Here is a 17,592-nt window from a genome sequence, read left to right as displayed (position 1 = left end):
GCTCATAACTAAGTTATTTACCTTGGAAATTACTGAATCTTAAAAATAACTTATCTAACTCCAAAAGACTTCTCTGTTTCTGAATATTTTTAGTTCTTCTCAAAGGGTGGGAAATAAGCAGCTTAGTTCAGAGAACAAAATGTAAAGAAGCCTAGCTATTCCCTGGGAGGGCAGCTTCTACCCACTCTGTAAGGTGTATTCGCTCACCAGGTGGCACGGAGGAGAGAAGACAGGTAGTCCCTTGGCAAATTAGAATTTCAAGTAGAGAGAGGGAGGACTTTTCCCAGAATACATTTCTTATTCCATAGAGTCAGCACTTACATCATCTGTCCCCAGAGCAGAGATGCCCCAGGGGGTTCTCTCTGTTCAAAAACAACTGTTGATCATCACGTTATACTAATCGAGCATATTCTATAACAGGAATGGACTTCCAGCAATGTACATACCAGTGATATTCCCAAAATTTTGATTGGTTGGAAATTTGGAGTATATGTTAAAAACTTCTAGGAAAATGTACTGTGATACCTGGATACTTTGACCACTCCTTAAAAGGCATTTTGAAGCTTGATGTGTGACTGAGCCATACCATTAGCAGGCTGACATTGCACTCAGGGGGTCATGCGATACACGTAGTAGGAGAGGAATGTCCTACACTTTTATTGGGTAATAGGCTGTGTTTTGTTGAAATTTAGAAATGAGTAGTGGTTACTTTTTGATTCTCCCACCCAAGTTATGTTGCTCCTAACCTCTGCAGCCAAAGTTACGAGCCAGGTCAAAGCTCTGACAAGTGGGTGTCAAGCCATCTCCTGCCAAATATGTGCAGTGGATGAGGCATACAGGACTCCTCAGAGAGGAAGGGTGTGAAAGGTTAACCATCATAGAAGCTAAAAAGGGGTATAAAGCACCTGTATAAGGAGGGACCACAAGTCATTGATCTGACAATTCTCTTTCCTGGTCATACCCTTTAAAATATGGTCTGTTTTCTACCAATCATTTTAGGCAAGTGTTTGTCACCTCACACTGTAAAGTCATTTGTTGGTGAACAAACTGCAAAACTGGACCTGAGAAGAAAGACCTAAAAAACAATGTTTGCTCTTATTGTTGACAAGATTTCTTGGTAGCATTCATTTTCTCTTCTCATCCCTTCTAAGATCTGTTTCTCTTTTATTAATCTGAAATATTATATTCAAAGTTTGGTTGATGTAGTGTGATATCCTAAAATTTCTGTTGAAAGAGTTATAGTAGACAGAGGAAATATGACAGGAAGTTACAGCACATAAGCAGAAAAGAAATTCAAGTTCTGTGTCACTCTTGTTGACATTGGCCTTCCCATGCGACTGGCTTCTTATTCATAGTTAGAGTTCATTTCCGTATTTCCCCAGCCCCATCTCCTTTCAGAGATAGGTTGTTAACTTGCAGTTTGCCTAGGTTTCAGGAGATTCACAAGCACCCAAAAATGCTATGCACATTTTGTGTGGATATGTGTTTTCTTTCCAGGTCTCATCAGATTTTCAATGGCATGTGTGATAATAATAATAATAATAATAATAATAAAAGGTTTAAAACCACTACTTGAACTACTTGAGAACAAGCTCTTGAGCAACAGTATATTAGAAGCAGTATATAAAGTTTAAATGTTAAGTGGTCTCTATACACTTATAAAGATTTAATTGCAATTGTTGAAGATAATAGTATCTACCCCAAATAATTTTATAATCCAATATGAAATTATTGAGTGAGTAATTCTAATAATATTAGAAATTCTGCCAAATACATGGCAACTCCCTCTGTTGTAAGGTATCATTTGGGTTGGGGGTAGGACTTTAACTTATATTCAATTATATTCAGTATATTTCTTTTCTATTCAGGAAAGTCACCAAACATTTGGGAGCTAAAGAGAAACTAGGCCAGTGGTTAAAATTGATATTTATATCCAGGTGGATCATATAGAGGCACAAGAATTGAAAATGCTTCCAACAAAAAAAAAAGAAAAGAAAAGAAAAGAAAATGCTTCCAACATTTTTTGCTTTATTTCTATCACAGGGTTCACAAGCTCATTAACAGCTCTAGGTCATCTGGAACTTGTATTACAACACAACCTCAACTTATCACTATTCGTTTACTCATCTAGAGCAGGCACTATGTGTTATTCATCTTTGTAAAAACTTAGTGCATTTGTAAATTTATTTACATATTATTTACATAATAACTCTAATAAATATAAATCGATCCTTGGTATATAATAGGAGTTAGTTGAGAGAGTAAGTTAATTAAATGAATGAAATAATGAGTTTCTTCTAAAATGTGAGCCTAATTTGATAATAGGTGATTCAAAAATATATCTTATAATTAGAAAAAGTTTACTAACTCTTAAAGTAGCAATATATTGCCTGACCTGTGGTGGTGCAATGGATAAAGCGTCGATCTGGAAATGCTGAGGTCACCGGTTCAAAACCCTGGGCTTGCCTGGTCAAGGCACATATGGGAGTTGATGCTTCCTTCTCCCCACCTTCTCTCTCTCTGTCTCTCCTCTCTTTCTCTCTCTCCCTCTCTGTCTCTCCCTCTCCTCTTTAAGAAAAAATGAATAAATAAAAAAAAATTAAAGTAGCAATATAAACTGTAAAGTGAATTGATTGAATAGCTAATGTTTCTTAGTTAAATATATACTTTTGGCAGTGCCCAAGAGAATCATTGTTAGAGTTTTCAGTGCACTATTAGGGCTATTTTCATAGCCTAGTAATTTATCTAACTAGTAATAATATTATTTAAAGCAATGGACATTTAATTTTCAGTTTTGACCTCTGAGTAAAGTATTTTTCAAAACCATAGTTAAGTTTTTCCATTCAGAAGAAAGAATCTAATAATCTGGTTTGTATAAACTTCTTATAGAAATTTTAGCTTCTATTTTAGCAGGAAAATGAAAAACATTAATGAGTTCTAATTTAGCCATTCAAGAGAAAGAAATGCAGAAATTCAGAACAATAAAAAAGCTCAACATGTTCACTTGATTGAGTTGTTTTAGAGAGGAATAAATATACTTAAAAGAACATGAGAATATTCAGACTATTGGGTCATAATAGTATCTCCAATACTTACTTCTTTTCAATGCAATGCCAATGTCTAACTATGTAAACTATTTTAATGCCTAGGGTTTCGAGTGCCAAAATTAATAATTTTTCACGCTTGGAGCCAACACTTCGCCTTTTGGGCGTGCAGTTCGATCAGAAGGTGGCTAACAACATTATCATGGAAAAGCCTGGGGCAGCCACAAAACTTCTGTATCAATTGTATATTGAACTTCAGAAAAAGAAGAAGAGTGGACTGACTGGAATGGAAATGCAAACGATGCAGCCCGCAACCAGTAGGAAACTTCAAAGCATGAAAAGCGAGGCTTTTCGAGATGTAAGTACAGAAGGAAGTGTGGGCATACCACGGTGTGAAACTTGGTAAAGAGAAACAACAGTGATGTTGCATTCTCAAAGAGGCCCCTTTGAGTACATGTGTTCCTTATGTGTGTTATTGGCCGTATTTGGGTTTGTTTTATGTTAATAGTTTCGATGCATTTATCTATTTTTTATGTCTCCCTCCGTGCTATCCACATTTCCAATAGCTTATCAAATTCTGTTTGTTCCTAATCCCTCATGCTTTTATGCCTGCTCCTGTCTTTCCAATTATCCCCCTATCATATCTGCTCAGATCTCCTTATGAACCTACTAACTTCTCCTAAGCTTCAGGCTTTGTACCAGATGAATCTTTCCTGAATTCCACTTTCACTACATTCTTCTTTTGCTTAGAGACCTCCTATTTTATGCATTTCCTATTCCCCAATTTAGACTGGCATTTGACAGCTTTCACTAAATGTTCTTGACCTGTGTTGCTAAGTTTATTTCTTCATAATCCTCAGCATAAGGTCTTTCTTCTACGTTGGTTGGCAGCCTGTCCTGGAACGGCACTAGAATGTTCCTGCCCTCTCCTCTCTCTCCACTAAGCTCATCCTTCTCATCTCTTCTTGTCCTCCAAACTTTTCTCCATCTGCTTCTATGCAACCTTCCTAGTGCCCGGGCACAGGTAATTCTCACTCTCTCCTATTCCTGATGTCACTGCTAACTTCTTGTATTTATTGGTCTTACGCCCTCACAAGATATATATTTAGTTCCTCAGATTCAAGGAATATTCCTAATACCATGCTTTGAACAATGCAGATGCTTATTAAATATGTTTTGATGAATTGATATAATTTCCTAGTTGAATGCTCTCCTGTTCCTCTGCTAGCTCCTTAAGCTCAGTGAGGTGCACTAACTTTTCCAGGTTCCTAGGATACTGGCAAGCACTGCACTGATGGAATGCCCTAAATAGAAATGGAAATGATAAAAATTTTAAATTTAATTCTGAAACAACAAGGTAATAATAGATACGAGGGACAGTTGTACTTTCCAATTCGTCTGTTCTTAATGGACAGCCTTACGAGCTTGGCTGCAGAATGAACTCAGGAGAGCTGAAAATTAGATTGGGCTTAAAGCTGAATAACTTAGTATTGATTGCATCTGCCCTGTTCACTTGCAAGTTGATTAACTTTGCGTCAGTCCTTAGAACAGTCTTAATCATCCCAACTGTGAAAACAATGATGATCATTTCTATCTGCCTCAGAGTTAGGCCTTTTTTGTAACTTCAAGAAGACAATACACAAGACAATTCTTTGTAAGGTATAAAATAGACAACAGTAACAAGTGCTAAAGAGCTGTGTAGACGAGGCCAAACAGGAGACCATTGGGTTTAATGTTGGTGTACCAGAGCCTGTCAATCATCTATTGAACAAATATTGGTTGGGCTCCTGCTTTAAGCCAGGCACTTGCACAGTGAACCCTAATCCTCTTAGAGCTGCTTATATTTTAGGGGGATAAAAATGTTTCAGTAGGGGGGTTTAAATTGCAGTGAGTTAAGGAGTAAATTGGAGATGAGAAAGAGGGGAGCATAGACTATTCTTTCAAGAAAATTCAAGGTGAAAGAGGAGAGGATGTAAAACAGTGGTGCAGGAGAAAAGCTCAAGGGAAGTGTGAGTCTGTTCATTTTCTGACTGTAGATACTGGGACAACCTGCTGGTTGAATGAAAGGGTCAGTGGCAGGAGATGCCTGGTGTGAGGATGAAGTAGGAGGAGATCCTCTGGGAAGAAAAGAGGAGGAATGAGTCCACAGTTTGGATGGAGGAGAGATGACATTCTTTAATGCTGGATGGATGAAGATATTTGTTGCATAATAATATTAAAATTTATTAAACATACATAGAAAGGTGCCAAGCTCTGTTCCAGGTACTATATATATATCTCAATCATCTCGCTTGACATTTTTTACATCAGTGCTATGAGATAGGTTTTGTTTTTTGTTTTTTTCTATTCCCACTTCGCAGATGATAGAACTGAGATAGAGAGGTTAGGTAACTTGCCCAACTTTATGACGCCGTTAGCTGAAACTCAAACCTCAACAATCTGACTCCAGAAGCCACACACTTAACATTAGGTTATCTGATATATCAATGGGTATTTCCTGGGTTGTGGGAAAAATAAGAATTAAGTTGAAGATATAGATACATGTTGGAGAGGTAGGATGTTCAAGGACTTTACATTTTTGTTGTCCCTGTGAAGATGGAAGCCAGGCCATTTTATCACAGAGAAGAGTTGGAAGATTGAAAGAGCTTAAAGTCAGCTCAGAGGTCCTTACATGTTTTTCTGAGTTAAGTGCGAGTTTCTACTGAGACAGTGTTAGAAGGATCAAAAATGATTTAAGCAATGGCACCATTTTTTTAAGTGAGTCTTCAACTTCTAAGGAGATTACTTTTGAATATAAAAGTTAAGTACAATGTCCATATTTCTGTGTCCCACTTTATAATCATATTTAAGAATTTATTTTCTTGTCATATTGCATTCTTCAGTGGCCTGGAAGTTTTAATGTTTTCTCACTTGTTACTAGGAAGTGGCTCCAATAAAAGGGAGAATCTGGCTTCTTATATTATCTCTTATGTGTTGAAATTGGTTTTATAAAATTATTTTTATGAAAATATATTTCCGATAATCTAAATACTATTTATTGAAATTTAACTGAGGACAAAAACTTACTATAAAAGTATATATAGGATTATTTTGTAAGAAGGAATTCAAATTATGTTTTTGTATTCTTATATTAGTTAAGGACATGAGTTATTAGTATGGGGCTTAAAATTATTTTAACAGCCAACAATAGTATGATATTTTATAGAAATTTTAAAGACAAATTTTATGTGTGCTTATAACAATACTAGTTTCTAATAATGGCATCTTTTGAAATACTTTCTTCATTTAGAGACTTACAAACCTGATACCACGTCAAACTGATTTCAATCTGATGCGGGTTACACACAGGTTTCAAGAAAAATATGTACACATGCAAGAAGATCTTGTCCGCATGCAATTTGAGAAACTTGAAAAAATTCAAAAGCACAAGGAAGAACAAAGATGTTTTAATATCGAAAAGGTTTTATACAACAATTTTAACAGAAACTCATTAGTGCATAGTATACTGTTTGTAATTTACGCCTAAGTACACATTGCATAAGCATTAATGTGGCACAAGGTGCATGTGGCTGATGCATGACTCACGCTCTTCCCTGCTCCCACCTCGCTTTCTTTCACCATTCCCCTTTCGCCATCCCCACTACTGCTGACTGTCACCTCCACTGTTGGCTAAGAAACAAGAACTGCCATTCTATGGAATGGCAGAACAACCTGATCTTTTTTTTTTTAAGTTGTCCAGTAAAAATCTACGACTCAGATGCATTAGTGATGAGGTGGCGGTGCTACTGGCTACCTCAGTGAAGGCTATGACCATTGTCACCACTGAGGGAGTCAGAGTAGACATTTCCCTCTCTCTTTTCCCTCTTTTGAGTAACCCCTTTGGTCTCCCTCTCTTGCCCCCCTTCTCTCTTCCTGTCAGTGTGTTTTGTTTCCCTCTCTAGCACCCTTAAACATCTCTCAACATCTTCCTGGCTTTGACTAATTCCCTGCTATGCCTCATACTTCTCTGGAAGTCTTTAATGATCTTCTGTGCCCCTAAGGACACGAGAAGACAATGGTGTGTGCAATCACTAAAGACTTCTCAGAGGATTTCAGGTGGCTGTGTGTATGGAATGTGTAAACTACAGGCAAAAGATTTATAGTTCTCGTTGCACTGTAAATCATTTTTTATAAATTCTAGTGTTTAGAATTATAAGAAATCGACATATCCTGAATGTAGTCAACTCCTTGTGAGGAAAGAAGGAAAGATAAGAGACACACTCTGGGAGATATGATCACATTACTTGCCACAGAATGGATGAAGGCTTGGACCTCCCTGAGCATTTCGTGGTACGAAGACAAGGCACTCTTAAAGTAGTGTTTCAGTTGAGACGGGGTGCTGGGACTCTATATGCAACAGCCTGCCCAGCTTCAGTGTGCCAAGTCTACTGCAGAAAGTTGGGGAAAACAAAGTATGATACCACTAGATATTCGGAAATAAATTATTATGTTAAAAATAATAAGATGCCAACAGCATGAAAGGAGGAGTCTCTCTTCTCGATTTTCTTAAGAAAGAAAAGATAAACATATTGCAGTTAAATGAAAAGTCACATTTTAGAAAATGATGGGAAAATTTTTGAATTATAATTTCTGACATTTGAATGGTGAATTGACATTTTTCATCATTGGAAGTAGGTACTAGTGATCTTATTAGTTCCAATATAATGCTTTAGCAGTGAAGTCATAATTAGTTTCACATATTGTCTTTTAAATCATTTGTAAAATATTTTTATTTTTACCATCTTTTCATTTATGTGTTTCTGCTTATATATTTCTTAAAATAATTATGCCTACATGGAGAAGATATGATTCAATACTGATATCACGTAATTTAGTGTTAGTTCAATATTTTATGTAGTCTCTGAACTCATCATTTCATAGTGACTGAGTTTCTGGGAAGCTTGTCATTTCTAATGGGTTCCTAGGAGACCTCCTAGAGACCATCTCCTGGATCGAATTTCCTCTACAGTCCACTTCAGAGACAGAATTTTCAATTCCCATTATTGGGCATTGGGCAGATCATGAGGGTGAGACTGGGAAAAATCCTACTCTTCTTTGTATTTGGGACACCTTTATATTCCTTTTAGCGTCAGCACCCAGAGTGAAAACACACACATTTGACTGGCATAATTTAGGGACTCCCAAACTATGTTTTAACATACTTTTCAAGCTGTCATATTGACACCTGCTTTGTACCATTATACAGGTGTGACATCTAGTTCATTAGTTAATTGATGAGTTCTGAAATTTCAGTGTGTATATGTGTACCCGTGAGTATGTAACATTGCCTGTTATGCTGATGAACTGATCACTAAAGTAATGTATATGGGACATTCAGCAACGCTTGAGCAGAAGGCGGCAAAATGAAATAATGGCCAAAATCCAAGCAGCTATCATACAGATTCCTAAGCCTGCACCAGATCGCACTCTGAAAGCACTTGAGGCCCAAAAAATGATGAAGAAGAAAAAAGAGGCAGAGGTGAGTGATAGTCCTTTATGAGGGTATTGAGTTTATCTTAATAAAAAAATGATCTTTCCCTAAAACATACGGAGAGACTTCCCAAAACTACTTACTTTCTTTTCAAATGATCTCTGGCATTGTCCCTTCTCATTAAAACTCTTCTACTATATTCCTAGTCAATCCACTTTATACTGTTATTAGTGCACAAACAGAATGTAGCTTTAAGCCAAGGAAGACAACTTCCTATTAAATGACAGTACCTGTCTGGCCTCCAGTGTTGAGGATTCTGTGGTCACTAATAAACTAGGCTAGAATGGTTGCTGTCATAATGACCCTTGTGAGTACAACAGGGGCTAGTTGAGGTACACAGACCATGTGTGTGCCTTTCCTACTGTATGTTTTTACTCAATTTCTCCTCACCATGCTGCCCTATTTTTCTATGAATCCTAGAAATGGTAAGTGATTTGCTTGTTACCAGTATATTTTAATTTAAGTTACTTACACAAGTGATATTTTGCTAGATCATATGAACTGTCAATCATTCCAAAAGGTGCAATCTGATTGTATTTCACAGGGGAGCAATACTGCACTTTGATACAGGTTCTGTCTACCTTGCATACCTCTACAATCATGTCTGTGGCATTCTCTCCCATGACCTTAGAGAAAGATTAATAGCTCCCACCTATGGAGCATCTGCCATATGTCAAGCAATGGATCTGGCACTTCACGTTATCTTTAATTCATAAATAACTCTCTAGGTCAGGTATTATTTTGTCCATTTTTTAGATAAGAAAACTGAAACTCAGAAAGCTGACATGATTTACCCAATTCACAATGCTAGTTTTATATTAATTTTCAATTATTTTTTAATATTAAAAATATTGGGTTTTATATTAATTTACAATTATTTTTTAATATTAAAAAAGTCCTGTGCTTGAATTCTAAAAAACATTACCCACAGAGGATTTTTTGACCCCATTTTAAAAAAGTACATGATTCTTAAATTTCCTAGAGTTGATTAAATTTTATTAATAAGTGCAGTAGACTAAAATTAATTTTTTAAAATTAAGTGAGAGGCAGGAAGGCAGAGAAACAGACTCCCACATGCACCCCTACTGGGATCAAACCGGCAAGCCCACTATGGAGTGATAATTTGCCCATCTGGGGACATTGTTCTGTTACTCAGCAACCGAGCTATTTTAGCACTTGAAACTAGGTAATAGAGCCATCCTCAGCACCCAGGGCCAACTTGCTTCAATCAAGCCATGGTTGTAAGAGGAGAGAGAAATAGAAAGAAAGGAAAAGGGAAGGGTTGGAAAAGCAGGTGGTCACTTCTGTGTGCCCTGACTGGAAATAGAACCCAGGACTTCTACATGCTGGGCAGATGCTCTACCACAGAGCCAACCAGCCAGGGCCTAAAATTAATTTTTTAGAGAGCAAATAAAGAGTGTAAATAAGGTTTACATAAGAAATGTTCAAAACACCTGAGACACTAAATTTAAAAAAAATACTTATATAAAAAAATGTTTATTCTAATTTAAAAGGATTGCAATTGAAAATGCCAACTATACTTTAATGAAAAATTTTTAAAGCTTAAAAAATTATGTCTTAATTCTTTGGTGATCTTTATTCTTATTAAATGCCCTTTCTGTACTGTTATATATAAAATTGTGAACTGAATGATTCAGATTAGGCAATTTTTGTATCATTTTAGGTATATTTAGCCTAGAGTAGAAGTCACAAACCAGGATTATGAAACTATGCTGGAGCGCAGTTTTTCATATCTTTCCTAACCAGCTTGAATTAGCAGTGCATGTACTTTATAAATTTAAATAAATATGATAAATGAAGATTTTAAAATTATTTTTAGAGGCAGAAAACTGATTATAAATTTTTTTTAAAGGATGTGGCCAACGAGATTAAGAAGTTTGAAGCATTACTAAAAAAGGATTTTCAGGCAAAAGAAAGGTGGGATGTAAATTATTACTATTATCATTATTATTATTATTACTATTATTTTCTTTTGCAAGAGTGGGAGAGAGAGGGACAGGAACATCAAGCTGCTCCTGTATGTGCCATGACCAGGGATCAAACACGGCAACCTCCACGCTCCAGGACAATGCTTCAACCAACCGAGCTATCGGCCAGGGCTTAATTTTTATTGATTTTTTAGAGGGACAGAGGGAAGGAAGGAAGATTTGGGGGGGAAGGGAAACATTTGTTTTTCCACTCAGTCATGCATTTTTTGGTTGCTTCCCATGTGTGCCCTGACCGGGGATCAAACCCTCAACCTTGTTGTTTCGAGACAATGTTCTTAACTGACTGAGCTAACTGGCCAGGACCGTGAGTTATTTTCTTTCTTACCTGTAAGTTTTGAATATAATTTACCTGGAATGTGTTCCAAAGATCTTTTCACTTTTCAGAATTTTCATTAAGAGAGTATTTGACAGAAAATAGATGACTTAAGTTCAGATTAATTGTTCATCGTAACTTTTGTAAAGTTCAAGAGGGAAAGTGGCTATTATGATGGAAAGTTAAATTATTCTTCTATGCTCTGCTTACTCTTCTAAGTTCACACACATTATTTCAAACAGTCACTACAATTATTTCAAGTTCAAATTTGTCACAGTAAAACCTTTACTAGACTCTAGTTGTTTCTCACGCTGCATCCCAGCATTTAGCACAAAGATTCAATAAAGAGTTGTTGAGTTAGTTTGTTGACCAGTTTGGTGAATCTACTGCATAAAGTGCCTGGTTAATTGACTCTATTTGCCCAAAGATAAAGATCTCCTATTAGGGGGTCATGACTAACAGAAAATAATTGATTAGACTACATATGTTGGAGCAACTTGAGGTGTTTTTTCTTTCATTTTTCCATGGAAACTACCAAGCTTTATTCATTTACAATTTATAGAATATGTAATAAATCTTTGTCAGAGAAGAAAGATGCAAATTATATACTTCAGTTCCATATTAATATTTCTGAGGGAAGGATTTAGAGTCAAATGAGAAATAAGAAAAAGCTAAAAGAAGAAATGGTGAGGAAGTCAGGTATGGCAGGAAAATAAAGTCAAATGAAGAAAATGCATTCAGTATCTTTCCTCCCACCCTCCAAAGAACCTCCTGAGACCCTGTTCTGACTCCTACTCCCAGTTTTTGGTGCTTCCCCTGACTCCATAAGAAAGCACACACCCAGCCCACTCACCTGGGCAGCTGCCACCTGAACCCCACTACGTCCACCTGACCTTGGCCCATGAAACCACTGAGTTTCTTCTAGCTCTTTCACTACCTCACCAGCCACACACTCTGGAGTAATAAACAGATGATACCCACCAGAATGACCATCTTAAAATATTGAAGTATTTTGTTATTTTACAGTGAATGGTCTTCTCCGTAGCCCCAGGGCTGGCCCCTTTCTGGGAGTGCACACAATGTAGCAAGCAGAGAAAACCGCAAGCACAGCAGCAGCTGCCAATCCAGTGCCAGCATCTGTTTTGATGATTAGTGTCTTTGCCATGTCAGTTACTAAATGTCTTTAAAAAGATCATCCCAGTGTGATTCAGCCCCCAACATTCACCCTGCTCCCTATTGCCTGTTAACTCTGAACCTAGGTCCCTCTACCAGTTAGCCCTAGAAACCACAAAAACAAGAGTGGGTTAAATGAGTTGGATGTTTCCTTCTTTCTCGTGGAGTAGAAGTCAGAATGTAAGCAGTCCAAGGTGTGTGTTGTAGCTCCAAGGGCTTCAAGAACTGAGGTTCCTCTTTCCTTTCGCTCCACTGTCCCCTGATATGGTTGTCATCCTCAATGTCACTCTCCTCCCACTACCCATGGCTGCTGAAGCTCTGTCCATTTGGCCCAAGTTCCAGAAATCAAGAAGGAAGACAAGCAAAAGTAGCTATCTCCAATCTTAAATAGCTTCTTTTAAGAGCCTTCTCAGTATAATATTTCTGCTTACATCATATTGGCCAGATCTCAGTCACATGGCCAGACCTAGCAGAATGGGAGGCTGGGAAATGTAGTGTTTAGCTAGGTATATTGTTTTTCTACATAAAATTTGGATTCTGTTTGGAGGGAAAAGGGGAGAAAATAGCAGTGTCCAACACAAACCCTTTCTCTGTAGATACCTCCTCTTGACTGTGCTAGAGATTTTCCACTGAGGAATCATGACATATGACACCCTTACTTCTCAAGATAGCAGGATAGTGCTTGGGCAGCAGGAGTCCCTGGACCAGTCACCTCTTGCTATGACCAGCCTCATCAGAGACTGAAAGTCCTTTCCAGTGTGCCACACAAAGAGCATTTTCTCTGATGGCCCCAAAATGAAAACTGTTGGGAATCCCTGGGCTAGAGCACACTTCTAAAGAAAACAAAGGCTGTGGTACAACATGGCTGCACTCAAGCTCCTTAATAGTCACTGTTTTGAACATTCTGAATTCTCAGCTTAGAACTAAGCATGTTCTGGGCTTGTTGGGAAACTACCTGATGCCAGAAAGCACTAAATCCTCTCCCAGGGTGACCCTAAGGGACAACTTCTGCACCTGCCTCTCTTAGAGCCAACTCCAGAAACAGTTCGTCAGGGATGTAACCTCACAGTACATCTTTATTCTTTTGTGGAAAATAAAATAATGTCACTATGTGAGCCACACATGAGTTCCCATTGCTACTTTCCCCCTACATGGATGAGTTCTTTGTTTTATAAGACAAAGAACGAATGCTATCTGCTATTTGTCTTTATAGCTGAGGTTGCTGGCTGCTGCAGTCAGACATCTGGATTTATACAGTTCCCTTAGACTTGTCCTAGCAACTGCTTTTTATATTTTTATTTACAAATTTGGCCAAGGTTCCTATCACTAATAATTCATGCACATATTAACTCACTCACGGAGGCCTGGCAAACAAACAGATATAGAAAAAACGTAATTATTGCTCAATAAAATCACATCATTTAGTAAAATGAATATTAATTCAAGAGAGTATCATGTAGCTTTGTTCAGCTTTACTGTAATAAGACAGCAGATGGATGGGTGGACAAATGGACAGACTGATGATGAGTAAAGGAGGAGAAATATGTCAGATATATTATTGGCAGCATAAGTACAGTGTCAAAAAAGCTTTTAGTGCAGCTCAACCCAGGGCAAAATCTTTTAAACAGCACATTTATGAAAAAATATAATAAAAGTTTTGATGATCTAAAAAAGTTATGCCACATAATTTTTATAAATACTTCATTGTACTAAATCTTAATGAATATAAATAGGGATAAACTTTGTCTTCTAAATTATTGAGACTTTTGACAGCTACTCAACTTTGCTTAATGATGCAGTGACTGAATACAACTGAAAGTTGAGCCCCTGCTGACAAAATTACCAGAATTTTAGTGTGTGAATTTAAAAATTATATTACACTTGTCTAGTGCTTCTTAGCAAATCTTTTGAAATTTATCAGACATCAACTACATGTCCAGTGCTGAGGGATAAGTACAGGAAGGAGGAAAATAGGATATTTTTTTATGAGCTCAGAGTTCAGCTGGGAGCAGCAAACCTAGAAATTATGCATTATGATATAATGTGATCTGTACAATAAACATGCAGTTACCACCTCATTAAACATGGATTTAACTAGGTTTTTACAAGACTACTTTACACTACATGAGAGTTTCTTAGACACACAATTATGTGCCTTTGTCTTTTGAATAATATTACATTATATTTTAAAACAAACACATTAATAACTTAACATTAAATAATTATTAACTTAACAAACAATTATTCATAATATTAAAATTTATTATTTCTTGGCAAGTCGCATTATGATATATCTTGCACCATTGTATTGCATTGTTTATTTTTTAAGAGGTGTGTGGATGAGAACTGATAATTTGATTCTCACAGACATAAAAATGTATTTTTTACTTTTAATGATAACTTTTGAATGACTCTATACATTCTCTTGTAAGCCATCATCTGTCTCACTAAATTGAGCATGTTTGTTTTGTGTTGATGAGACTACCAGGCTCTTCCCGACCCTTTAATTTTGGATATGAGGTAGGACAAACACCCGGACGTAGGTCTTTTTACCTTGAGTCTCAAGGCCTGGGGTGAGAAGCCAGGTCAGACTTGTGCTTGTGAGTGTGGCATGCTGAGCAAGTCACCTTGCAAATGCCAAGCTTGCAGAAAGAGCCGGGTCACTGCCTTCAGCGGTCCGATAGTCATTGGGAGTTCACAGAGCAGCTTGCACGTGCGTAGGTGAGAGAGAGCGGTAGCAGACGGAACCATCCATGGGAGTGCTCTGTGTCCTGACACTATTAGTACCCCTGTCTGGCTCTTGTAAAGGTATACCTTCCCTGACACTTGGGTTATCAATATTGTGCTACTGTTGCCTAAAAACAGGGGAAGCCAGAGGCCTAGAGCCAGCAAGAACAGGGCAAGAAATCTAGAATGTCTGGGTAGAGTGAAGATCAGGAGAAGTGAATGAACACGGAGTTGATGAACCCAGAGAGAAGGCCGTGCTAAGGACTTCCTAGCGCTAGAGTCCAGAAAAGGGGGGAGGCAAGTGGAATCTATCAACAAGCTAGGAGTGCCACGCCGAAGTTCTAAAATTCACCTTAATACTTCCGTTAATAAGTTGACAGAGTACTGAAGGGAGCCTTCTCCTAAGTTCTTCCTCCACAGTCACAAGTAGTGGCCTGTGATCACATTATTTTTTGAATCTAAAATAAAAACTATTGTCCTCAGTGCATCCAAGACTTCTTTAGATACAGCAGGCCGGACAACTGCCGATTTGTTAAGCACGTACTCGGATGATGAATACATTAAAAAAATCCAAAAGCGCCTCAAAGAAGATGCTTTTGCACGAGAGCAAAGGGAGAAAAGACGACGGAGACTGTTAATGGACCAGTTAATAGCCCACGAAGCACAGGAGGTGAGATATCTAGATGCTGGTTAAATGATAGTGTTGGAAATTTTACAAAATGCAGTCTTTATTTGCATATAATGTGTATCTTATGTATGTATCATCTGCCACTTTGACTCAAATGTCAATGGAACATCCTCACATGATAACAGCAAATATACTTAGAAAAGAAAACCTACATTTACTCAAGAATCTACAAGCTGCTATTGGTTGTACAACATTGTGAGTTCTTAATATCACTGAATTTTACACTTCAAAATGGATAAATTAGTAAATTTTATATAATATTTATTTTACCATAATAAAAATACTGACAAAAAAGGAATCTAAAAACTTTTGTCAACTATATGTATGGTTAGCATAATCAAACTAATTAACATGCCCATCACCTCACAAAGTTACAGTTTTTCTGTGTTTGGTGAGAACCCTCAAGATCTAGTTTTATAAGTTCAACTTTTTTAGATTCCGTATGTAAGTGAAGTCATGCAACATTTGTCTTTCTGTATCTGGCTTATTGCACTTAGCATAATGTTCTTCAGGTACATCCATGTTGTCACAAATGGCAGAATTTTTTCTTTTTTTAATGCTAAGTAATATTCTATTGTGTGTATATATAGTACATTATCTCTTCCTCCATTGACAACACTTAGATTCCGTATCGTGGATATTGTGAATAATGCAGTGAACACAGAAGGTGCAGATTGTCTCTTTGAGATACTGATTTAATTACCTCTGGATATATACCCAGAAGTGGGATTGCTGAGTCATATGGTAGTTTTATTTTAAATATTTCGGGGATGCACTACACTGTTTTCCACATTGGCTTTACCAGTTTATAATCTCACCAACAGTTTATAAGGGTTTTCTTTTCTCCACATTCTTATCAACATTCATTATATATTTTTTTCCTCTTGATAGTAGCCATTCTAACAGGTGTGAGATGATGTCTTATTATGGTTTTGATTTTCATTTCCCTGATGAATAGTGATGTTGAATGCCTTTTCATATACCTGTTGGCCATTTGTTTGTATTATTTCAAGAAATGTCTACTCAGGTCCTTTACTTATCTTTTAGTTGGGTTCTTTGGTTTTTCTTTTTGTTACTGAGTTATTTGAGTTTCTTACATATTTTAAATATTAACCAAATTTATAATTTGCAAATATTTTCTTCCAATCCACAAGTTTGCTCTCCACTCTTTTGATTGTCTTTTTTGCTATGCAAAAGCTTTTAAATTAAATGCAATTCTACTTGCCTATCATTCCTTTTGTTTCCTCTGCTTTTGGGATCATATCCAATAAATCATTCCAGGCTAATGTTAAGAATTCCCCCCCCTATTTTCCCTTAGTAGTTTTATAGTTTCAGGTCTTATTAGTAAGACTTGAATCTATTTTGAGTTGATGTTTGTATATGATGTGAGAAAAGGGTACATTTTCATTCTTCTGCATGTGGATGTCTATTTTCCCTAGCACCATTTGTTAAAAGACTGTGATTTCCCCATTGTATAGCCTTAGCACCATTGTTAAAGATTAGCTGACTGTACATGAGTGGATTTAATTCTAGTTTCCAATTTGTTGCAGTTTCCCCCGGGAGTTTATGTTCTTTCGTTTTATTTGGGATTTTATGAGAGAGCCAGAGACCGACGCTCAAGTCGATATCTCACCTAGAGATTTGTAAAGAAATGTAATGATGTGAATGAAATGATGAAATTTTAGGTGAAAAAGATCACTTTGGCTTCTTTGAAGTATATGTTTAGGAGAAGGGTTGTGGGGAGCGTATAGTGAAGAGGGGTTGATGTTGCCCAAGGTAGGGACAATTTCAGTAGGTATAAAATGGATTAGGGGATGATCTAAGAAGAAACATGGCAGGCAAAATAGCCAATTCTTTAAGACTTGGATATTAAGAATGATATAAGAAGAATAAATTTAGGATGGCCCTAACATTTTAGATCACAGAGTCATAACTTTATAGAGTCATCCACTAAGATGAGGAGGACCAGGTCTGAAGAGGGAGTCAGTGTGTTTAGTTTAGGACTTGTTGAGATTCAAGCACTTCATAGGCATTTAAGTAGAGATACTCAGACTGTGAACTTGATTTGATCCCAACTCATTCTGTGGTCATCTGGCTGGCATCATGGC

The 17,592-nt window shown here is 37.0% G+C and overlaps 1 protein-coding gene across 4 annotated transcripts in view; it reads left to right on the top strand.

Moving 5' to 3' along the window:
- The window catches only part of SPEF2 (sperm flagellar 2), a 156,858-nt gene that overhangs the window by 12,127 nt on the left and 127,139 nt on the right, over positions 1-17,592 (top strand). For all 4 annotated transcript variants that reach the window (XM_066373513.1, XM_066373542.1, XM_066373523.1 and 1 more), the window contains exons 3-6: positions 3,150-3,402; positions 8,422-8,562; positions 10,448-10,512; positions 15,280-15,466. In XM_066373513.1, coding sequence (XP_066229610.1) covers positions 3,150-3,402; positions 8,422-8,562; positions 10,448-10,512; positions 15,280-15,466 — 646 coding nt within the window. The remainder of the gene's footprint in view (positions 1-3,149; positions 3,403-8,421; positions 8,563-10,447; positions 10,513-15,279; positions 15,467-17,592) is intronic.

Source organism: Saccopteryx leptura, chromosome 1, assembly GCF_036850995.1.
Source record: "Saccopteryx leptura isolate mSacLep1 chromosome 1, mSacLep1_pri_phased_curated, whole genome shotgun sequence".
NCBI classification, from domain to species: domain Eukaryota; kingdom Metazoa; phylum Chordata; class Mammalia; order Chiroptera; family Emballonuridae; genus Saccopteryx; species Saccopteryx leptura.
This window is presented reverse-complemented; position numbering and strand designations above follow the sequence as displayed.